This window comes from Doryrhamphus excisus, chromosome 20, assembly GCF_030265055.1.
Source record: "Doryrhamphus excisus isolate RoL2022-K1 chromosome 20, RoL_Dexc_1.0, whole genome shotgun sequence".
NCBI lineage: Eukaryota > Metazoa > Chordata > Actinopteri > Syngnathiformes > Syngnathidae > Doryrhamphus > Doryrhamphus excisus.
This window is the reverse complement of record NC_080485.1, coordinates 5,426,818-5,443,667: the sequence shown is the minus strand read 5'-3', so window position 1 is coordinate 5,443,667 and position 16,850 is coordinate 5,426,818. Positions and strand designations below refer to the sequence as shown.

The 16,850-nt window shown below is 39.5% G+C and overlaps 2 protein-coding genes across 3 annotated transcripts in view; one reads left to right on the top strand and one right to left on the bottom strand.

Moving 5' to 3' along the window:
- cdh23 (cadherin-related 23) overlaps window positions 1-16,850 on the top strand; it is a 169,929-nt gene that overhangs the window by 136,253 nt on the left and 16,826 nt on the right. The window lies entirely within an intron of this gene.
- On the bottom strand, window positions 107-16,073 carry vsir (V-set immunoregulatory receptor). Its single transcript, XM_058058031.1, has 7 exons — window positions 15,818-16,073; window positions 7,701-8,105; window positions 6,593-6,643; window positions 6,386-6,496; window positions 5,884-5,911; window positions 5,436-5,611; window positions 107-1,450 (listed from the first exon to the last, which is right to left on the bottom strand). The coding sequence occupies exons 1-7, from the start codon at window positions 15,900-15,902 to the stop codon at window positions 1,413-1,415; spliced, it is 894 nt and encodes a 297-aa protein (XP_057914014.1). The 5' UTR covers window positions 15,903-16,073; the 3' UTR covers window positions 107-1,412.

The following is a 16,850-nucleotide window of genomic DNA, read 5'->3' as shown; positions in this document are numbered from 1 at the left end:
TTTCATACCGGTTACAACAAATGCACAGAGAAGCCAAACGTTAAGGTGGAATACCTCCTTTTGTATTCATTAATCTGCAATTCCAATGAGTTAAGGACAGCAACAATACAGAAGAATATGTTTTTATTCACACAAAAATATTAAGACATAAACATCCTATTTGGCCATTTATATGAGGAATGTGAATCTGCAAGAAAACAAAATATACATACATATATATTGCAAATATATACTGTGTATATACGTATATATTTATATTACACCAAATACCCTGTTCTATTTCTGTGAATATGCAACACAATACCCGTGCAGTACTTTCTGTACACTCATAGTGAGAAAGCAACAGTTCCTCACAGTCACAATGGCTACGTTCTCTCCGCTGTCACGCATTCATCACAATACAATTAACTCAACACTAAATCCACCACCACAGACACTGTACAAAGAGGGAAGCGCAAACTTTGACATTATTCCCTTCAGAAGAAATCTATCATCAAATTCTGCATGATAAAGAAACGCCTCTGTTGACTGTGGTGCTCGTCTCTGAAGATGTAGTCAAGTTGAAAGGATTTAGAGCTTACAGAAATGACAGATGTTTTTTTTTTTTCATACTTTCACATCTTCAGTTCAGCTCATCTGAACAGGACCAAAGAAAACAAATACTGTAGTCGCCTTGGTGATTTTTGTGGAAATGGAATGGACACAGCTATGTCTGGAAGGAACTTATTATTATTATTATTATACATCTCAAACAGTGACTTTCATCCTTAACCATGAACGTCACATGAGCCAATCAGTGAAAGCTATTTTTTCGCTTGGAAAAAAGGTTATGCTATGTGGTTCACATCGCTAACTTCTGTGTATCTTGTGTGGGATCATTTCCCACTAAATGCCCCTTTAACGCTGTGATTAACCAGCCAGTCTAAACAACTGGGATTGTCCTCCTGCTGAAAGTAGGGATGGACGTTTTGGCCCCACAATACTTTGCAAAAGACTACCAAAGTAAAATGAACCAACTCAAACATGAGCACCACTCATCACATACGGATTTTGCTGTAACATCTAGAAAATTAAACGCCAACCCAGCACAAAGTAAACCCTGCCCACAACTTGTCTAGAAGCCATCGCACACAAAACATTCACCCCATGCCACAGCAATATATAGTTGACAATCACAGGTTTGCTTGTGGCCTCCAGCTGCTACAGCAGGTGCAGGTACGAGTCTTTTGAAATCGAAAAGCAGTCAGTCTCTTGCCTCCTGCGGACCAGACGTGGTATACAGACGACATTCCCAGGCGAGGTAATTATCAGGCAGACCGAGGGAAACTCCGTTCTGGCGGAGAGGAGAAGACGAGAAGCCGCAAAGCTGTTTCCAGGTCAGCTGTTAGAGCCAGGGGTGATCTGATCCTTCTTTAAAGCAGAAGGATGTCTGGGGACTCAGGGATGGTGTCTGTAATACAGAGGAGACATGATAGTAGGTAATCCTCACAGGCTTTTAGGAATACCATTCAAGCACTGGGAGTAAGGACAGGGAAGCACAGACATTATTCACTCATTACCACTTAACCTGTTTGGGATCACAGGTGTGCTGGAGCCTACCCCGGCTTGGGTGAGAGTTAAAATCATTCATTCATTCATTTTCTACCGCTTTTTCCTCACGAGGGTCACAGGGGTGCTGGAGCCTATCCCAGCTGTCCAACTGGTCGCCAGCCAATCACAGGACACATATAGACAAACAACCATTCACACTCACATTCATACCTATGGACAATTTGGAGTCGCCAATGAACCTAGCATGTTTTTGGAATGTGGGAGGAAACCGGAGTACCCGGAGAAAACCCACACATGCAGGGGGAGAACATGCAAACTCCACACAGAGATGGCCGAGGGTGGACTTGAACCCTGGTCTCCTAGCTGTGAGGTCTGCACGCTAACCACTCGACCGCCATGCCGCCAGAGTTAAAATCAACAGTGCTTAAATAACATTGCACAAGCTACTCACAGGTTATTAACTTATCAATTAATTTTAGAGATAGCAATCAACAGAGAATGTTGAATGATGCGTTTTGATGATGCTTTTGTTTTGTTTTTTTTCATGGTATTGGAGGCTAGCATGTTGCTAAAAAAATATGCAAACATTACTTGTATCCAGTGGTGCTCAGTCAGGGTCAGCAAGGCCTTCTCTGCTGGCCTAACCACTTTATTTTGTAGAGTTTCTCTAACACTATTGGTCCTCACAGCGCATAAAGATAATAATAGCTTTGTTTTTTTAAATCCAAAAACAAATGTATGTGTGCTAAGATTGAAAAAAACTGTTAGCTGGATAGAAGAAGTTCACTTTTCTACCCACAGCGAGATATTTCCCCAAAATGTGTTAAACCAGATACACTTTAAAATGGCTGACAAAAACAAGATTTGAAGTCTGAGTTGCAACATGTTCTCAGTAAGAGGAAACTGCTGCTCGGTAGGTTCCGCACAGCTAAAGGTCAGTGGACCAAAACCTGAAGTGCGTCTTTTATTCACACAACACAAAAACTGCAGCATGAAATAGTTTTGTTTTGCGTCATATCTGTAGGCAGCTGAAGGAAATGAGCTCTTTCAGTGAAAATCCAGTGTGAAGAACCAACACTGCTTTTATTGTGTTGCTATGGTTCTTTTAGTAGTGGTGGTAATCAGGTAGTACATGAAGTAGATCTTTATTAGGGATGCTCCGATCGATTGGCCGCCAATCAACAAGGGTCAATTCCGTTAAAACAAAACAAAACTCATAAGCCCCTTTCAAAGCGCATCACAAAAAACGGTGGGTGTACAGCAGCAAAGCCTACGTCTGCTGTGTTCTGTAAGGTTGCCAACAAAATGCCACGTCTTGTATGGACTATTCTGGAATGTTTGCCTAGTTGTCACTGATTGTACTTTGCATTTGGCCGCAGCTAGCTAACTAGCTAGTTAGCATTATCCACCTAGCTTCTGGTCTTTGGACTACAAATGTGACTTTTTACCACAGTGACATTGTGTTTTTAAAACAAGCAATGCACTTAGTTCAAAGCTTGTTTGTATCCCACAGAATAGCCACAATTGGATATCACTTTTAAAAAATAATTGCAATGCAATAGTTTGTTTCCCAATGTATGCGTATTACTCCAAAATATGCAACAAATTAAATTAATTTGAGTGAAATAGTACCAAAATTGTTTCACACAAACAAAAGCAAAAAAAACATAGAGCATCCCTAATCTTTATCATCTCTATGATCATTTAGAGCAGGGGTGCTCACACTTTTTCAGCATGCGAGCTACTTTTAAAATGACCGAGTCAAAATGATCTACCCACTACAAAAATGCAAAACATCTATTTATTTTCAAATGTATTGAGGATTATTTGTACGTACAATGTATGTTGATGTACCTTACATAACCAAATGAGCCAATATTGCAAAACACACATAATTAACTATTAACATTTTTTGTAATTACCTGAGTTTACTTTGATGACTTGCACTGAATTGAACCAGCCAGGGATGCATAGTCCGGACAGTAGCTGCTGATAGCCAGCCTCAAGCACACTTCCAAATGTTCATGTACATTGTGAAAAAAAAGTCCACCTCCCATTCCGTATGGAAGTGATATGTTTTTGCCTTTTTACTTGGTCCAGCTCCTTCACTCATTTTAGTGACCATAAACTTTAGCGAGGGCTTAAAATCTCGCAATTCGCCGACTAGCTTAGCACTTTGCATCGCTGTTTACGCATGAGCGGTGACCTAAAGGTCAAAATTCAGTTGTCATCTGACTGGTTGTCCTGTATGTCAATCAAGTAACGGGGATGGATGATAGGCTGACATCGTAAGTTCTGCTGCACTTAGAGACGTTGTTTGATTTGATTGGTCGCCCGAAGGGCAACATTCAGTTGTCATCTGAATGGCTGCCCTGTATATCAATCAAGTGACGGCATTGATGCTAGGATGATATTTTTTTAATGTCACGCCGCGATCGACCAGCGATCGACCAGTACCACCTCCGCGATCGACCGGTAGATCGCGATCGACTTAATGAGCACCCCTGATTTAGAGCAACAGTAGTTATAATGGTCAATAGTGATAAGATGGCTGAAAAGGAGATAAACGAGAACAATGTGGGAGTTTCAGCTACAGTATGTGAACCATTGATATTTGTCTTTTTAGTCACATCTGTCGCAAGGCATCTGAGTTGAGTTCGCACACAATTTTGCACAAGCATCCGCTTCCAGAAAACGCAGGAAATTTCAACACATCCAGCCCATGGTTACGCTTCTATTGCGTTCTAATTATGAAATATGTATTTCCAATCTTTCCCATGTACTTCTGCAATAGGAGTTCTGACTAAATCGTGTAGTACTAAAGAGGTTCGCTACCATTTGACTTTTTGTCATTTTGTTCCAAAAGATTAAATGAAAACCAAAATGTATAAAAAAGTGAGGGAATTTTCCCACAGGAAATAATGAAAATCAAAACAATTATTTCCAGATACACAAAAATATTAACAAAATCAGCTCATTGACGCAGGTAACTAATTTAAATATACAGACCAAAAAAGACTAAGTGGATATTGTTAATACTGTCCTACAGTATAATCAGTATAATGTCAGTAAATATGGGCATGTTTCACACATAGTTGCAAATGGTGATAATCATGATTAATTCATTTGAAAACTGTGATTAACTTGATATTTTTTAAGAATTTGACAACTCTATAAAAATACATTTAATAGAGAATAATTCTAGTTTTGGCCGAGTGGGTTGCGCGCAGGCCACACAGCTAGGAGACCCAAGTTCAATTCCACCGTCGGCCATCTCTGTGTGGCGTTTGCATGTTCTCCCACGCATCCCACATTCCAAAAACATGCTAGGTTAATAGGCTACTCCAATAGGTATGAATGTGTGAATGGTTGTTTGTCTATATGTGCCCTGTGAGTCCAGGGTGTACCCCACCTCTCGCCCAAAGACAGCTGGGATAGGCTCCAGCACCCCCGCGACCATCATGAGGATAAGCGATAGAAAATTAATGAATGAATAATTCTAGTTTTACAGGCAGGAAAAAAAGTGAAATAATGAGGTGGAACTTATTGTTGATGCGGACTTCTCAAATTGATTTTCAACTTTATTTGGCCCCATGGCGAGTTATTTAGCAGTCACACTCTTTATAAAAAAAATAGACAAGTTTGTTAGGTGAAATATTGTACGAAAAAGAACGCAAAATTGTTGTGAAACTTGTTGACAACAACGTAATCACACAAAAACTACGAAAACCATGGTTCAACTGGACACATTTTATACTCTGAGCCGGTGGCTGTGTAGTGTGGTGGTGGTAGGGAAGCCACACCCACAGCAGATCTTCCACTTGCATTACGTGCTCCAGTTTTTCGTTGTCATTTGGCCAGAATATGCACTATGTGTGTCTTACCTTCTGCTGGGAAGAATACGTCCCCATGTGCAGGAGGAGACATGGGAGTTCCTGGGTCAGATAGAAGGTGTCGGCCTGTTCCTGAAGACTGCCGTGTCATAATCTGTGAAACTGTGCGGGTCTTCCCTTGTGGTGATTCCCCAAAGAAAACTGGGTTCTCATGGCCTTGAGCCTCACTGAAAACAAAAGAATAACAAATGATAATTTGTTGATGAAGATGTTACACATAATCATTTTAATTAATTCTACATCATTGCCATATCACAACAAAAACTAAAGTATTTTCGATGTTAAACATTACATATGCTGGGGTTCTTCATTAGATTCGGTCTAATCTGACATCCTGGCCGACTCTACAAATTGTAGCAATGTTTTGTGTATTAAAGCAAACTCCACATGGAACACGTCCATTCAGAACAGCTGCCCAGCAGACTGTGGGAAAACATACCTGTCCATCCTCACCAGCTCTTGTGCACCTGTGGGAGAGAGGAAATAGGAAATCAACTGGAACAAAGTGGAACGACACAGATAGTGTGTGAACAGCTTTCCCACTGTGCGAAATATAGTTCATCTAACTCCCAGACAGGAAATGTGTTTACAGACGACGTACTGTGAGGAAAATGATACAAGATTTGTGGGCAATTCATATCGTATATGGTATTATATGCATGGACGGCACAAGTTGAACATGTTACTGTGTTCCTATTCTGTAGGAAAATTATTCATATGTAGAGTACATGGCACCTTTTTACCATCAAGGTACAACTAAATGTAATTAACTATACTAATTATGAATTCAACAAATGGCAAATTTAAAAAATGAAGAGAAGCTACCAGTACTTGGGGTAAAAAGTAAGCAAACAAAATATTAGAAATACCTCCAAACATGATGCAACTACCGACAACAAAGACAATAAACACATTGTTCTATGAATGTGTACAATACATACGTCTATTTGAGTGACTGTTCTGTCTCTGTCTGTAGACGAGTAGAAGAATAACCGGCAGTGAAAGTAGAGCCAAGATGCAGGCTGCTATGGCCAAGGCCACTGGTACTGCCCCTGTGTATGGAGAAAATAGAATGTTATGCCAGGTAATATTAAACAAAAACTGTCGAACGAAAACAAGTCGTTTTATGGACTAGTCACATACTGTACCTCCAGGTAGTGTGGTGTCTATTACTGAACATTCTTGAGATCCATTTCTTCCTGTAAAGGAAATAAAATAATTTTCTGATGCTTTCCACTGCAGAAACAATGAATGGAGACATATTCATTCAACGCTCCTTGCGTCTCGCACAAAGTCAGCTGGGATAGGCTCTGGCATACGGGCTACCATAATGAGGGAAAGCAAATGGATACAAAAAAGATACAAAATGGATGGATGGATATTCATCCATAGATGCTTTTGTTGGATTCCTACTCAAATTGAATTGAACCACAAACGTCATGCACTGATATCAGCATATTGCAAGAGAATTACGTTACGCTGGCATCAAGTAATTCAGTCTTTGTGTTTTGCTTTTTCTTTGGCTATTGACTTAGTTGCTGCTGGTGAAAATGGTATACGAGTAAAAAACATGTGTTGCCTAAATTGAGCATTTTCATGTGTAAACATTAGCTAAAAAATAACTTTTAAATTAGCTAAAATACAAATGCAAGGTATTAAGAAGATGCATTCATGTTATAAATGTAGTATTCTATATTGATCACTAGGTGTCAGTAATTGTTCAGTGAGACAAGCACCAGACTTCATTGCCGTAACAACAGGGACAATAATAACAGCAACATATTAATAATATTAATCACAATAATAACGTGTTACTCTTATGGCTGTAACATACGACAAGCTAAAGCGTAACTTTGAACCGCCAAGGTGACTTACTGTCTGTACATCCGGAAAACATTAACTGACACACATAAGCATGAGTTTTATTTGTTCGTAAATGGCTTATTTTCTCTTATTTTCTATGTGTGTGTGTGTGTGTATATATATATATATATATTAAACAGGTTTTCCATGTAAGAACTACAAAAATATTCCTTTTATAAAGAAGGAATCCCACTTTGTGGAAATTCACTAATTACAGTCAGGTCATGATACAGTCATGATAAATGAGGGATTATTGTAATTATATTGTCTTATGTTATCTATGAGTAAATGTTTTCAAAATACAAGTCAGAGAAATTAATAGTCTGTTTGGGTCGAAAACAATCCGCAACGCTCAAAGCTCCGCATTACCAGTGTGGTGGTGAACATACTCACGTGGCGTCACGTGCAGTATCATATGGGCGTGGACACTCTGCACATGTTTATGGTTCTGCTGAAAGTCCAGGACCACACAGCAGTAACGACCCTGGTCAGCGATGGTCACATTCTGCATTACCATCCAGAAGTTGTTGTTTGAAATTCCAAACTTTAACCCGGCTGGCAAGCTGTGGTTTCCATGCGGATGACCATACATCATGTGGCGTGGGCCCACCCTTCCCGTACAGTGTTGATCACTGTGTGGTGTGAAAAGCCAGGCGTGTTTTAAGATGTCCGTGGGTGCCAAGGCGGCCCCTGTCTGAGCACACTCGGGTGTGAACGTTGCCCCTTCTGGACAGGTCCAGTAAAGGTGAGTGGTGGAAATACCCAGTGAAGAGACAGACTGGGACGGCTCACTGGTAACTGGAAGGAAGAAACAAACAAAAACGTTATGAGCCAAATGAAACCAAACTGTATATAATTATACATGGAAAGATTAATTTTTAAGCTACTATCAAGTGCTTGAAACTATTCTAGATAAATGGGCACATGGCTGAATTTGAACCATGCCACCTTGCCATTTTTATATTAGCTTTAAGAGCTTTACAGATATAAACCCTGATATAGTTTGGTGCCAAAACCTTTTCAACGCACAAATAATCACAGTGCAAAACAAACAATGCCAACTAGAAATCCCATGGGTATTACAGTACTTATAGTACAACAACATCCCATGCCCTATTTCAGTGTATTACAGACTTCCTGCTTTGTGTGAACAGCTTGCTTCCTGTTCTGTATGTTTGTGGTTGGAGCATTGGCCAAAATAAATCTAGAAAACATCTGGAGGATTTAAATACCCTGCACTGCAAAACATTTAGTTCAGGTACACTGCAATACGTACATTTTATTGAGATCTGAAAAGCTGTATGTTGATATAAGATAAGATTTGTTTATGTGTGCTTCTAGTTTTGCTAAATGATGTAACCAAAATACTCCACATTAATTGTTATAACATTTATGCATTTCTAGCAGGATTAATCATAACAAAACCATATTAATGTTGTAAAGGCATCATGGTTTTTATATATACATTGTAGTGGATCTCATAGTGGACCTTTGTAATATACTTGTATATTGTATTCCGTATATATTGTATTATAATATAATGTATTATATATTGTATCAATATACTTTGCAATGACCTAATGTTGTGGTCAGCGAATGTATATTTTATCACCGCTGCCAAGTATTTGCAGGTGTACCTAATGTTGTGTCTGGAAAAGGTTGGTTCATGTGAAAAATCCCATGGACTCTCATCCTTGCACTTTTGCAGCTAAAATGATTGCTTTTATCCAACTAAAAACTCTCCATCCATACATTTACTGTCAAGCTTGTTCTCACTAGGGTTGCGGGTATGCTGGAGCCCATCCCAGCTGGCTTCGGGTGAGAGGCGGGGTACACCCCGGACTGGTCCAACTGAAAACCAATCTTCAAATTACATCACATTACAACACCTTAGTACATTAACTTGAATTTGTAAAAGTCGAAGTGATGTAATTTGTCTTATGTATAGAGTCATACTTATTCCTAAAAAGGAATAGCTGAATTCTTATAGGAGGTGTACAAATGTGTGCATGTGGCCTGACTCAAACGGAGCCCAGTCAGCACTGTAGTTTAAAGACTCTGTTGGGGTTTGGACAAGAAGTCAATGCAAAGGCAGTGGTTTAAGCGCATGCCTCCAACAGACGCTGACGGCAATCATTTAGTTTGTCCTCACACCAGAGATAAAAGTTGTGAGGGCCTGCATGAGAATGACTTGCTCTTTGCCTTGTGGCTTGTGAGGTTCTTACAAAACTTGTGTTTTACATCTGGCAGGGCTTGTTGTTGGCCTTTGGCGGTGTTGTCGGGACCAAAACTGCCGAGTTCATATTATACAAAGCAAGCATTTCCTGCCTGCCACTTGTGTTGAGTGTGGAATGTGAATGTGTCATATGTGGTTATAGTAAGGGTAAGTCTCAAGAAAAGTCATTCAGCCTCATTTCATTTGCTCTTAGGTCTTGAAAACAAGGCTGTGTGTGTGGTTAGTGTGTATTTTCATTTCTAAACACAGGGTTATTTTTCACCAAAATAGTCCTTGGGTGGGATACAACCATCCCACTGCCTCCTGCACTGTAGCAAACAGTAAATGTAGTAAAACAAAAAAAAGCATACTTCATGCTGCTATTGTCATTTACAGTCCCGGAAACCAAAAACACACAATGAGACGTGTTTCACCACATCCTGTTCCTCAGTGCAGAACAGCATCACTTACCTTGCAGTAACATCTCAGACCACGATCGTACACACACACACACACACACACAACACCTAAACCCTGTCCAGACGTCCCTCGTTTATCCTGCTTAATTGCTTCCAGACACGGCCACGATCTGTGAATTTCGGCTAAGTAGGATTCAAAAGTAATAGAATGGAATGTTTTCGGAGTTAGACCATAGAAAAACGATTTATGACGTTCTAAACACAGTTTTTACCATTATTACTGTGCTGTAGACATTGCATAACACCCCTATAGTTGCCTTTATATTTGTATGACTTTATATAGTAGACATGATAGCAATAATAAGACATAATGTGGACATAATATATAATAATAACAATAATAATGAACATGTGGGTCTTTCGCATGGCATTAAAAATAAAATCTCCACATCAGCCTATTATCCATCCTCACGACATTTGTCACTTGATTGATATAGAGGACAGCCAGTCAAATGTAATGAATCTGCCATACATAGATGTACACTCGGACAATACAAAGCTTTGTTTACATCACATTGTGCACCGTTTCTGCGCAGGCTAAGCGCACCGAGCAAACTACTTTTGAATGTATTTATTCTAAACTTTCAGAATAATACATACAATTTATCTTTCAATATTTTTAAATTATAGGTCAGTCAACTATGAAATAGTGATCATTTGTTATTTTTTCTATTTTTGAAAAACATGGATAGAGTACGGTGGAGGAGGAACAAAGAGTGTGTTACATTAATGACATAGTGACTGAAACGCTGGAAATAAATCCCTGTGTGCACTCCTAATGTCAACATAGAAGTAATTAAAACAACAAATAATGATTGTGGACATACTGCATCTCATTATATCCTTCCTGTAGAAACTTTCGCAATTGCATTAAGCTTGTTGTATGGCCTGTTAGTCATATTGGCTCCCCTAAAGCAAAAAGCATATATGATACTGTATTAGTATCATGAGGTACCATGACCCAACTGTGGAGGTTTTTAGGTCAGGCCTGTGTAGCTTTGACTAGGTCTTGCTTTTTCCTAATTTCCTTAAATGCAACAGTGTATACATGTGTGATATTCGAATTATGGGACCTTGAAGGTCAGTAGTAAACGTGCAGTATTGCAGGGGTACTACGGAGCAGCAGTGATTTTAGATGTGGGTGTGCCAAGATTTGAGGAGTGGACATCCTTCCTGAGTTGTAACGCTGTACAAACAAGGCGTCCTCTCCTCTTCCCACCTGACTCCTTGCTTTGAACTAAGTCACATAGGACTACAGCAGCCGGTTTTCATCTGGAGAACATGCCAAGCAGGTTGCATGTAAACCCACACCCTACTCAATGTACTACTGCAGGTGTTTTCCATCTGCTGTCATAGAAAACACGCCATTTTCTTGCGTAGTCTCGGCATACGTAAGGACTCCTCTTTATCACTACAAGTTGTTTCAGGATTGTGGTTTTTTTTTAGTCAGTAGTGTCCTTTGTTGGTGTAGACCAGGGGTCGGGAACCTTTTTGGCTAAGAGAGCCATGAAGGCCAGATATTTTAAAATGTGTGAGAGCCATATACATTTTTTTAAACATTGAATGCAATAAAATGTGTGCATTTTTATGTAAGACCAACAGTTTTAGATATAATGGGCTCTAATTACGTAGACCAGGCACACTACCCCACGCCAATGGGGTGTGGCCAGCACACTTTCGTGAGCAGTGCAGTGTCCAATAATAAATCAAATACTTGCTGCCATTAATGCAACTTCTGCTGCTGCATAGTTTTGAACCGTATTCAGTACACGTATTTCATTCTTTTGGCCATCTTCACCAGAAGGCTTGGTTCTGCAGCTTTAGCTATTTGAGGAGGAAAGTTTACATTTACATGTTTTTTTGACATCTCAATGACCGAGGTAGACTACAGCATTACCCAGTAATAATCGAGTTTTGGTGTTTGACCTGGAAAATATCATCAAGAAAGATGGATATGGTCGGCCATATTGCAGTAGAAAATAGATGGACTAATTAAAATGCATAAGAAAGTTTTGATTTTTAATATTATTTTTAAACAGTCATTTCTGTGGTGTTTACTTTAAAATGTTAGCAAACGTACATTTTTATTGTGGTAAATGCTTGAGAGCCAGATACAGTCATCAAAAGAGCCCTACCTGGCTCCCGAGCCATAGGTTCCCTACCTCTGGTGTAGACTGTGCATGTTTGTATGTAGTGTCACTTTAAATGTTATGCTACATGGCAACAGTGAACTCTGCCCCATCCATTGTGTGCCGGAGGTAATATAGGAAGACCACGTAAGGTGATTAAAGTGAATCTTGCCCCTGTGGCGGTTCCTGCCACTGTGGAGGGACAATAGGAGGGGAAGATCTTGTCCACTCTTGTTTCACACCCAATGTGCCCCCCCTCTCTTCATTTTGTTTTATTCAGCAGATGTTTTGTTATAAAATATTACTTAAGGTTATGTTCATGCACACTATAACTTTGTGTTTGTTGAATTCAACTGAATTCTGGGACTGAAAATATAAATAGTTCCAACTTCGTGTGTTAAGGTGTGGTTGGGTGGTGTTTCCCCCCCAGTATTAATCAAACTGGGAGGGGTGTTATGGTTAGGTTAGGCCTTTCTTTCTGTTTGAAACTTTTTTTTTTACTTGCATCCATCAGACATCTGTGTTTTTCCTCTGTTATAAGCTTTGTTTCCTCTGCTGGTCTCTGTTCTCATGATACTGATAGTCCCTCAGGGTACAGAAACAGTCCCTCTTTTGTTATATGCCTGAATGCCACCTGTTTAGGACACATTGCCTCTGACAGTTCTCTTTCTTACAACAAAGCTTCTGTCTATATTTACATTGATTTCTGCTAAACCCTGCAATGTTCCTTAGGACACCTTTATTTTATTTTTTATTACACGACAAGTGACCAACTGGTAGATCTGGTAATGTTTCACCCGAGAGTTCACCACTATACTATGCATTTGCTCAAGTACTTTCCCAAGCACACACCCTTTTTTCACACCTCCTAGAAATGCAAATGTATCTGAGACCACTGGAGTTAATGAAACCAGCAGGAGGAGCCCAGAATATCCCTTCAACACACAAAGTTTCAGCTGAAGCCTCAGAGAGAAACAAAAACAGTTCCACAACTAAAGTCTTCTTCATTGGCAGAAAATGCTGAGGTTGGTTTGTCTTTTAACTTAAAAGGTCCAAATGACTGGTGATGCATAATAATAAAAAAAAAGCAGCCAAGCTTCACTCTTCCTTTTCTGGAAGTAAAATTGTGCAATCATTTTACAAAATCATTGCAACATCATTTTGTATTTTAGCTGAAACTATGTGACGCACACATTTTGAAACAGAAGTCAGATGTGTTTACAATCTACTCGTACAAGTGTTGACTGCTTCTTTTTTCTGCTGTTGGGATACTACATTAGATTGTTATTGTTGTTGAAGCAGTCAAGGTTTAATCATTGGTGGCCAATGTTTTTATCCTTGACACCAAAGAAACGACAGCCATTATTGTTTACTCACTAATCACCCCCACTGTAGGTTGTCACTCACAATAATGACATAATTCCCAGACATTTAACAAATATGAGGACAAGAAAGGGTGTCCATCGTCTCCTCACTACTCACATCCTCTCTTGCAGAAGAAAAAAAACTCCCAGAGGCCACTTCCTGTTGACAAGACTGACCTAGGAAACCATTTTCAATCGCTGCACCCTAATATCGACTTATTCATTTAGTACAGAAGATGGATGTTTGGCATGCGCTGTGCTAAACCGAGGGAGGGAGGAGATAAGATTAAGGTTGCATGTTGCATCCTGTGTGGAGCTCATGGACCATTTTGGACTCTCATGGTACTGCAATGGGGGAGCAAAATGTTTATCAAGACAGCGAGGCACCGATTATTGACCTGTTTATCTCAGGTCATGGTTTGTGGAGGAGAAACCCATTATTGACAGTGGCGCAAACAGCTGGCTTCATCATGGCCCCAAAGGAAGGAAATTTGGACAACAAAGACATAACAAGAAGAAGGCGGGGACGCTCTCTTGAGAACCTTGGAATACTAAACTAGTCTGAACAGCTTCAACAAGCTGCATACATAAATATACCATTGAATCATACTTAAATACTACGCTGGGTTTTATGTAAATGCCCCAGTGACGTAGGCACAGTAGAACGGTCAGGGAGAGAGAGCCGTCTGAACCCTGCGCCTGAAGGCAACAGCTGTCTCTCGTCTCTTTAACACTGTCAGTTGCCTGAAGTCCTTCACAAAGACACACATTTCATTACAGGTATGAGGCAAATGCAATGACAAGTCAGCAAGTTCATTACATTTTGCAACAATACAATCATCACCTTTCCGCCATTCATGTGCATTTCTGTTCATTTTAAGTCATATACACTCTTCGTTTTTGCAGAGTTTAAGGTTATGCTTCATTCCACGTGAGGAGACTTTGAAGCAATGTATAACTAAAGTAGTTCTCCTAACTCAGGGGTAGGCAAACTGCAGTCCACAGGCCACATTAGGCACTGACAAGCGTATTAATCCGGCCCACCGGGCATAGTCAAATGCACTCTGTGGCCTGTACAAAAAAGCCATCCAAACAACACCACATGACACACAATGTAACCTACCTACTTCACAATCTGGGCATACAAACAAATCTCTACGCGCAATACCCATGCCATGTATTCCCACCGCAAAGCATGCTGGGTTGCTTGTTGTACTCTTTTTTTTTTTTTTTTTTTTCCCCCAACATTTTTGCCAGATTGCAAAATCTGTTGAGGAGGTCGTCATCAAAGTATCCCAACATGCCTTGCGGCATATGGAAATCGCAGTTTTAAGTTGCGTATTATGTTTCACGCTTAATTGTTATTTATGTGACGTGTTAACTTGCTGTAGATGTATTGTTTTTTGTTGCACCGTGAAAAAGTATGTCGTTCTGCTTGATGCCACATATATATAGACGGCCCAACCGCCAAAGTTTTTTAACCCAATGTGGCCACCTCCACCCCAACCATTACACGTTTCTTCATTTATTTATCTTTAATCTTTCCATTTACTTTAACTTTTATTTTCTCTTCATTATTAATTAAAACATATTAATTTATAGTTATTTATGCAAACGTTATCTAATTTTTTTACATATTTTAATAATTTCTTTCCCTTTTATTTACTGCACAAGTTATACTCTTGTCAAGCTCTCCACTGATACCTTTTCCCCTTTTTTCTATTCTTTGTTTCATCATTGCATAAGTCAATCTATTTCTCTCCCTATTAGAAAACTGTGGCACAAAATTTTAACTTGTAATGACAAACCTGTACACAAACCTGTGGACATGCTGAACTCATTGACAATGCCATTTTGTACTATATTTAATTTAAGGGTTTAAAACTTATTTTACCCATTATGACTTTATACATCATTTACACATGGCCGTGTAATTTAATTTTTATCTCAATCAGGAAATCAATGGTTATTGCAATGTACTGGATATAAAAAACAACTTAACAAATACCATATGGGTGCTCATAATGAGATCTCTCCTAAGAGGGCCAAAACTATTTCCACCAGGAGATTAAAACACAATAGATTATGTTTAAAATGATCAGTTTGTATAGATTATAACGCACATCTGACACAAGTTTATGGAGAAAAACACATGATGGTCCACATTCCGATGTGATGATACTTACTGAAAGAGGTAAAAGGCGTTTATCAAGTTAAATAAAGCGTTAAGCTGTAGTTGTATCGTAAAAGTTTTGAAAGTGATGAGGACCAAAGTGTCAACATGCTGCCACACGCCCGCCCAGTCACACCGGTGATCACTCACCTCCACTTGTGGACAACACAAGCCAACACAGCCAAGTAAAGCACGTCTTTCCGCGCATTACTCTGCCAAGAAACTCTGAATCCATGGCCGTCTGTCTAAAAAGTCGGACTCTGAAAAACTATGTTAAAGTGAATTCTACGACGAGCTCTTGAGTGGAATTGGAGTTTCACTGTGTCTAATTAGCATAAGAAGGTAGTTCCTTGTCACTACAGCGGCGCTTGGAGCTTCTAAGCCTGTAAAGGTTGGAGCCCTCCAGTCACGTGATGCAGTCGTTTGATTGGTCCCCGCAACTTCCCTGTACACGCCCACTGCACCAATGAGAGCTCGTCAAAAGAACATGCAATGCATGACTGGAAACCACAGTGTTGTTATATACCGATGTCAATTACAATGTCATAGATTTTTTATATGTCAGAAGGGCTCATTCGTATGGACATGGACATCTCTCGTTTTTTATTTGAGCCGCCCAAAAAAGCACATAATTTATAAAAACAAACAAAAAAAAAATTTGAATGATGATCTTTTTTTCCCCCAAGACATTCAATCAGGGATGCATTTATGACAAAAAACAGCCAGAATATGAGTCAAATCTGTTGAAACAAATAACAAAAGTTGTTATGATATTTGATTAAAAAGACATACAGGTGGCCTTTAGGAACCCAAATGATAGAATGTATTTATTAATTATCACATACTACAGTATTAATTGGCCCTGTACCCTGGAAACTGCCCATGAATGATACGGGAAAAGGCCGAAATGATACTGTGTCAAAGCCCAGGGCAGTGATACTGATAAAATATAGAGTTTAACCATGTCCAGTATCAGCCCCCGTAGCTGTCCACTCAGAGCACGCTGCTCTGATATCGTGCCCGTGAAACAACCAATCAGAGAATAGCGCACAAGCGTGAACACACAGTTTACACTGTTTAGATATAATACATGTAATAAACTGAAAATTTCTGGAAACTAAATGGTCTTTTGATTAAATAGTACGTGATAATAAGCTCATCATGTCATTTATTGTGACACTTG

Excerpts from the sequence above, each read along its gene's own strand:
- vsir (XM_058058031.1), bottom strand. The coding sequence starts at position 15,902 with ATGGATTCAGAGTTTCTTGGCAGAGTAATGCGCGGAAAGACGTGCTTT. Across the intron at positions 8,106-15,817 it reads TGTGTTGTCCACAAGTGGAG|TTACCAGTGAGCCGTCCCAG; the intron begins GTGAGTGATCAC and ends TCTTCCTTCCAG. Across the intron at positions 6,497-6,592 it reads AGACACCACACTACCTGGAG|GGGCAGTACCAGTGGCCTTG; the intron begins GTACAGTATGTG and ends CTCCATACACAG.